At 30.6% G+C, this 7,443-nt stretch overlaps 1 protein-coding gene across 2 annotated transcripts; it reads right to left on the bottom strand.

Moving 5' to 3' along the window:
- Window positions 1-609: 609 nt before the first annotated feature.
- LOC121230796 (CBL-interacting serine/threonine-protein kinase 1) lies at window positions 610-6,532 on the bottom strand. Of its 2 annotated transcripts, XM_041116220.1 has the most exons (12): window positions 6,146-6,532; window positions 5,972-6,034; window positions 4,328-4,399; window positions 4,139-4,246; window positions 3,557-3,637; window positions 3,294-3,473; window positions 2,287-2,499; window positions 2,096-2,200; window positions 1,904-2,020; window positions 1,347-1,409; window positions 1,175-1,249; window positions 610-855 (listed from the first exon to the last, which is right to left on the bottom strand). In XM_041116220.1, the coding sequence occupies exons 1-12, from the start codon at window positions 6,362-6,364 to the stop codon at window positions 781-783; spliced, it is 1,371 nt and encodes a 456-aa protein (XP_040972154.1). In that variant the 5' UTR covers window positions 6,365-6,532; the 3' UTR covers window positions 610-780. The 2 variants fall into 2 exon arrangements, 1 of the variants encoding a protein (XP_040972154.1); XR_005928932.1 differs by lacking the exon at window positions 610-855 and having other exon boundaries at window positions 1,893-2,020; window positions 6,146-6,530.
- Between the last annotated feature and the right edge of the window lie 911 nt (window positions 6,533-7,443).

The raw sequence follows: 7,443 nt of genomic DNA, 5'->3' as shown, positions 1-7,443 counted from the left end.
GAATAAGAAGTTGCATCAGTTAATCTATAAATCGATTTCTTTTTAATTTATAACTTTTTACATAATTTATTTAATTAAATCAAATAAATCAAATAAATCATCAATAACGTACTCAAATCAACCATTATAAAAATTTAACTTTATTAATTAAAAAGAAAAAGATAAATGTGAAAGATAGTGACAAACTCCACCATTATTATTTAATGGAGAAGAAATGTGATATCAATGCTTCAATGGCTAAATTTGGACCATTTTGCTTTTAATTTAAGCCGTTAAATATATAGTACACGAAATGCCTAAATTGTTGCTTCTTCAATACATTATGTGCTCACGGGTATACTTTAATTTCATTTTTTTATTAAAAGAAAAAACTTCACCTACAAACAACGATGATATTTGTACAAATAAATATTAAAGGTTAAATTATAGTTGGTCACATTTCTATGCTTAAATTCAAAATTTAGCTCCTGTATTTTGATTTGTTATAAATTGATCTCTTAATTTTTTTAATGCCATTAGTTAGTTCAAATCATTAACTATTTCGATCATGTTTTAACCGGAATAATTAACAATGTTGATTATTGAGATTAACTAATGACATTATAGAAATAAATAAAGAGACTAGTTTATACTAATTTAAAGCACATGAACTAAATCTCATAGTCAAGCATAATAGAGGGACCGAAATCATAGTTTAACCATTAATTTACAATTTAAACCTGTACTGGAACCTTTTTATGTTGCCCGAGTCAGCCAAGTCACAAACCAACAATCAGTCCATCAAGCTTCTATCGAGACCAGCCCTTGGCCTTGACCCATAGGGACACCCAAGTCTTTTGACAGCTTTGTACATAACTGCAAGTATATATATCATCATTTCAATTAGAATTGAGAATAACAAATAGTAGAATTGGTCGTATTGATAAGTTGGAATGGTTTGTTGGGATTAATTAAATAAATTATTAAAATTATATAAATTTAAAAAATAGAGAAAATTAGTTTAATTAATTTTTTAATTCGATTCAATCGTTCTAATGAATTTGTACTAGTTAACTGGTTAACTGATTTAATCCTTAATTTTAAAGCGGTATTACAACTGATTCGTGATTCGATCAACCGTCTTGTTTAATTTCGAAAACAGTGTGAAAATAAAGAGGGGAAAGAAATAGTCCACCTGTCTATAAACAGTAGAATCACCGTATGATTTTCTTAATTCAACCACATACAATGATGGACTTATCTCAAACACCTGACAGTAAAAGAAAAAATATACAAAGATGTTCGATTAGAGGTAAGCAAAGGGCATGGACCTCATAAATGGTAAATTTATAGGAGTGAATATTTACCTCAGCTGCAATTGAAAGACTGCCAACACATTTCTGGCCTCGGTGTTCTCGTGTTGCTTTCAACTAAAACAAAGAAGGAATACAAAGTTTAGGACTATTATATGGTAGACATTCTTATGATGAGACATACCCCAAAGGAAGACACCTCAATGTACTAATTACTATTAAAAGTATCATGAAAATTCCCGTACTAAGAGTCAGATTGTATTGTGCTCTATTTACTTAAAAAATAGGTAAATTAATCCATGTACATTAGATCAAAGAACAATTTAATTATTTCTATTAAAAAATCCATCTATTTCTACTATTAAAAAAATAGCATGGCTGACATAATAATCAAACAGTTACATGTGTAATGCCATATGTACCACCTTCTAATGTAAAAGGATCGGTTTTTAATAGTAGAAATAGATGAAAATTTTAACATAACAGAAGGACTTGTTTGCTCTTTGATCTAACATATAGGGATTAATTTGCCAATTTTTTGAGTAACAGAGGCAAAATGCAATCAGACTCTTAATAAAAGGGCCTCCACAGTAATTTTACCACTAACTAACCCTTCTGTTTTTCATTTGGACTCGAAATCCCATTTCTATCACAATATCTTGAATTCTTGCAAGCAAATCTTTAGCTGAATGATTGGATGTAAATCTGATCTTCCTTTCAGAGACATCCTGTAGATAGAAAAAAAATTTGTAAATTGGATTGATAAAATAGTGACCAAACTGCATAAAATTTAAACTAGTTACCTCCTTTTCAAAGAAACCAGAAAGGTCTAAGTAGGATGACATTCCTATCAACTGAAAAGCATTAATGAGAGTGGGTGATTCAGGGCTCTTATTTCCATCATATGCCTTCATCAAAATAATGACTATTAGTTTATGTTCAATAGCTTGCAAGTGGAGGACTTGTTAAAAGACAATTTTTGGGAAGCTCTCACCATTTCAGACATTGAGAAAGCTTCATCATCAACGTATGTATCTTCTTCGTCATCATCAGGTACTGCTGGACTATAATCTTGTTTGAACCATTCATCATTTTTTATACCTGCCATTGTTATCCTGGTATTAGGGTTCGGATCAAGAATCCTTTTTATCATGTTCTGAGCACCGGATGATAACCATTTAGGAATCCGAGTATCCCCTTTGAAAATCTGTCAAATTCACTAGTGAATTAGACATTGGGATTGATAAGAATAAAGTGGTAAAAGTACACTAAGAGCCAGATTGCGTTTTGCCATTCTATTAAGAAAAGGGATAAATTAGTCTCCATATTAAATCAAAGATTAAATTAGTCATTCTGTTAAAAATCGGTCTTTGTATGTTAGACTGAGGTACACGTGGCACGTCAAGTGTAACTTTTTAATTATTTTGTCAATTACACTAGTTTTTAACAATGAAAATGGACGGAATTTTAACAAAAAGGATGAAAAAAATTACCATGTAAGCCCCTGTACTAGGAGTCAATTTACATTTTTTCCTTTCTACTAAAAAAATAGATAAATTAATCCATATATGTTACATTAAAGAGGAAATTGATCATTTTGTTAAAAATTCCATCAATTTTCACTATTAAAAACTGGTCTCAGTACGTTAACATAAGGTACATTTAGCATGCCACGTGTCACTGTCTAATTATTCTATTAGCCAAGTTAATTTTTAATGGGACAAATGGATAAAATTTTTAACAGAAAGGATCAATTTATTTTTTATCTAATGTACAGGGACTAATTTGTCTATTTTTTAGTAGATAGAGTAAAATGCAATTTAATTCATAGTACATTGGCCCCTATGGTATTTTTACCTAAAAAAGACTAGTTTACTTTTTGACCTAACCTATAAGGATTAAATTATTATTTGTTAAGTAAAAATGATAAAATACAATATGACTCCTAAGGTAGAAGTGATTATAACAAAATGATTAAAAATGTATGTAGACCTCGAATACCTTCTGATAAAGAACTGCAAGATTCCGATCATCAAAAGGGAGGTATCCGGTGAGAATTACATATAAGATTACGCCACATGACCATATGTCTGAGGTGGCACCATTATACCCTCTATTAGCAAGAACCTCCGGTGCAACATAGTTAGGACTTCCACATGTTGTATGCAATAAGCCATCCTCCTGATATTACAAATTGAACTTAAAATTAGAAGCAAATCCATTTTTTTCATGAATTTGTTGTCTAGAAGCGCAATTTATTTTACCCTAATATGTTGAGGCAATGCACTGAGGCCAAAATCAGATATCTTTATGTTCCCTTTTGCATCAATAAGAACATTTTCGAGCTGAAATAAAGGAAGAATAGATTTTAGCAGATTAACTATAAAAAACAAGAGAAAAGAAGAAAAATTGGTATGACATATAAAAGAAATAGAGGTAAAAGTATTATAGATGTTTTTATATTAGTTGTTAGGTTGCATTTTGTTTTCGATCTATTCAAAAAAAATCAAATCAATTATTGTAAATTGGATTAAAGAGTAAACTGGTCATTATGCTAAAAAAATTTCTATTCATTTTTGCTGTTAAAAACTGGATCTTGTACGTTAGCATAAGGTACATGTGGCATGTCACGTGTCACTATTTGATTATTCTGTCAACCGCGTCAGTTTTTAGCAGTAAAAATAGATGAAATATTTAACATAAAAATTATTTTGCTCTTTAGTTTAATGTACATGAATTAATTTACCTTTTTTCTTTTAGTAGAGGGGTAAAATACAATCTGACTCTTAATATAAGGCCTTCAAAAGTACTTTTACCAAAAATATATCTAGAGGACATGAAATGACCTTAAGATCCCTGTGGAAAACACCTTTGTCATGACAATAACCAACACCATCAATTAACTGCTGGAAGAAATTCCTTCCTTCAGCTTCAGAAAGCTTCCCATTGGAAGCCTGTGATACAGAAGCAGCCAAGTAATGTAACTAATTTAATATTTATTGCAAAAGAAACCCCAGAAAAACAAAGTTTCTTACAATTTTGTCAAACAGCTCCCCTCCAGTTGCATATTCTAGGACCATGTAAATTTTGGTTTTGCTTGCCAAGACCTGCATATATGTTTATTATAAGCAAAGCCATCGCTAGAGTCATGAGAAGATGTCGACTTAGCTATAGAGATGAGCAAGCACACACATTTACAGCTTCTACATAATTGCATTATCATTACTTTGCTAATCTCAAGTCTCATTTCCTAAGAGTAAAGAGGACAATGATGAATTAACACAGAAGTTGAACCCAAAAAGCTGCCTTGGGTGCATTTGGGAGTTTGATGAAGATTTAATAAAGGTTAAATTATGCTATTAGTCCCTATACTTTGTGAAAGTTATGGATTTAATCTATGTATTTTAATTTGATCATTTTTAGTCCATGTCCTTTTCAAATTTTAAAATTCCAGTCATCACCAAACAATAACTATTAAATTCATTCAGTTAAGTTATGCTATTTCCCAAATATCATGTGAGAAACGTATTATCATATGTGTAATATCATGTGAGCTTGTAATATTTACATATTACTCATTAAAAATTCAGTTAATGGATTAATGGCAGTCTTTCATGTCAAGATTGAAATTTCAAATTTCAATAAATATAAGGACTTAGAATAATTCAATTGAAGAATATGAATTAAACCTATAATTGTACGCATAGTAAAAAACTAGTTATTGAATTTAACCATATAGATTTAACTTTATTATTTGGGTCATTATTAAAATTTCAAAACTTACAAAATAAAAGGATTAAAATTAACCGATTCGAAAAATACAAAATCTAAATTTGGTCAAATTAAAGTATAGAAACAAATGCACTAACTTTCACAAAGTATATGGACCAATATCAGAATTTAACCTTTAATAAATGGAACTAATAGTTGTTTGTCTTCGTTATCAGTAGATACAACTCAATATCAAGTACAATTAGCATGAAGCATCAATTTGAACTACATAGCTACGCATTGGATCCTTTTGCATATACTTATACAATGCAATCTCATCTCTCTCTCTGATTTCCTTCTTTGTTTTCAAAATTTTTCGCAGAGAAAAATATCTAGCACTCAATTTTGGCTTCCTATATCATGTGAAATCTAATCATGGCATTGTGGGATTCAATACCGCTGGCCATGGAGCACAACGCACAAAGTCAAGAAGGACCAGGTCAATATTAGCCAGAAATGGCCCCCATTTAATTATTCACGATATAATATGTGATCACTCGCGCTCGCGTTTCTCTCCCTCTCATTCACATTCCATACTAATTAATAACACCAAACCACATTTATGGTCCCATTCCCCCTTGACATCGACTTCACTCTCAGAAGCATCATAAATTAATAATACCACATATCCACACATATATAATAATATAAAAAAAGAAAAAAATCTTAGTAGTGATCAGAGGTGACGACTGGTGTGATCAACATCATAATAATTTCCTTTAATCTTAAACAAATTATATACTAAACTTGATAAAAAAAATTACTCTCCAAAAAGCAAAGACAAATAACCATTCAACTTTAAAACTTTTTTTTCTCATTATCATGATCAATCAGTTGATAGAGCATCAATATCAATGGTTTCGATTAAAGGGAAAAAAAAAAGCAGAATAACGAATTAACGATAATACCTCATGTAAACGAACGACGTTAGGATGTTTAAGCAGCTTCAAAGTGGAGATTTCTCTCTTTATCTGCAAACACGATTCGTCAGGGATTTGAAATTTGAAACCGCATTGAACAATAGATCACAGACAAACATAGATTGAAAATTTGAAATGAAATTAGAGGGAGATAAAAGAGACCTGATCGGCGATTTTGAGTTGAATGAGATTGGACTTGTCGAGGATCTTAACAGCAAAAGGGAGAGATGAGTGGAGATGCTTAGCTAATTTAACTTTAGCGAAGTTTCCTTGGCCGAGAGTTCTCCCTAACTCGTAATTCCCCAATCGGAGAATCCTTTCATTGTTGTTGTTGTTATTCTTCTTCTCCACCTGCTCTTCGGTTCTTCTTGTACTGCTCATTGGTTCCTATCTCAATCACGCCATTGAATAAGAATGTACGAACATCTACATATATATATATATATGAAACCGTTAGAACTTGAGAGTTGAAACGCTCGTCTCCCTCGTGGAAACTAAACAAAAGCGAAATGTGAAAGACATGAATAACTGGTGGTGGGAGGCAATAGAAACTTGAAACGTATAAGAGAAAATTGAAATTAAAAAAGATAGTGTGAAATTACATGTATACCCTACTCTTCAAATTCATTTATTGGGAATTATCCTAATCCTAAATGCTCGCAGTACAAGGTTATGCTTGAATCTACGTTTATCTAATTATCACCATAACAAAGTTAAAGCCTTAATCGGTGTTCATTAAAAATTGGGTAAACTGCGGTAAAAGTCACTCAATTATGGTTTTTTTTTGTCACAATTGATTATGAAAAGTTACAAAATGGTTACTCAACTCTAGGGATGAGTATTCGATCGAGTCGAGTCGAGTCAAAAATTTTCGAGTTAGTAGAGTTGACGAATTTTATTTTAGCAACCGAACTCAATTTGAATTTTTTCAAACCGAATCAAGTAAAAAAATTTTGAGTCAAGTTAACGAATCCTATTATTTATACTCAACGTTGCGTTTACATGAATTGATTATTTAACTAGTAGACGAAATATAAAATTATTTAACTACATAAATAATATAATGGCTTTGACTTTTTACTTAATGAGTAAACATTTATCAAAATGACGTAGTTTTATCTTTTCTTATTCAAATTTTCTGATAACTTGAATTGTGTAATTCATATTTGAGTTAAACCGAAAAACATAATTTTTTATTCGATTTTATCCAAATAACTTGATTTACTCAAATAAATCGAACTATTTAATTCCAAATTTGAATTTTTTATCGAGTTTTTCAAATCGAATCTGATTTTGCTTACCCCTACTCAACTATTAGTAAATTTCTTTTTTGGTCACGTAACTATTCAATTTTATCTTTTTTAGTCATCGTAAAAATGGAAGCACCCACAAATCCATGATAGTTGGGTGACCCAAAAAGATAAAATTAAATAGTTAAATGATTATTTTGTAACTTTTCA

Source organism: Gossypium hirsutum, chromosome A06 (assembly GCF_007990345.1).
Source record: "Gossypium hirsutum isolate 1008001.06 chromosome A06, Gossypium_hirsutum_v2.1, whole genome shotgun sequence".
NCBI classification, from domain to species: domain Eukaryota; kingdom Viridiplantae; phylum Streptophyta; class Magnoliopsida; order Malvales; family Malvaceae; genus Gossypium; species Gossypium hirsutum.
The sequence above is the reverse complement of the archived record's forward strand: the minus strand, read 5'-3'. Positions and strand labels throughout refer to the sequence as shown.

Bases quoted from the DNA above. Each gene is read 5' to 3' on its own strand.
- LOC121230796 (XM_041116220.1), bottom strand. From the start codon at position 6,364: ATGAGCAGTACAAGAAGAACCGAAGAGCAGGTGGAGAAGAAGAATAAC. The intron at 2,201-2,286 runs GTGAGAGCTTCC...ATTTTGATGAAG, and splicing joins CTTTCTCAATGTCTGAAATG to GCATATGATGGAAATAAGAG. The intron at 2,021-2,095 runs GTAACTAGTTTA...TTCTATCTACAG, and splicing joins CTGGTTTCTTTGAAAAGGAG to GATGTCTCTGAAAGGAAGAT.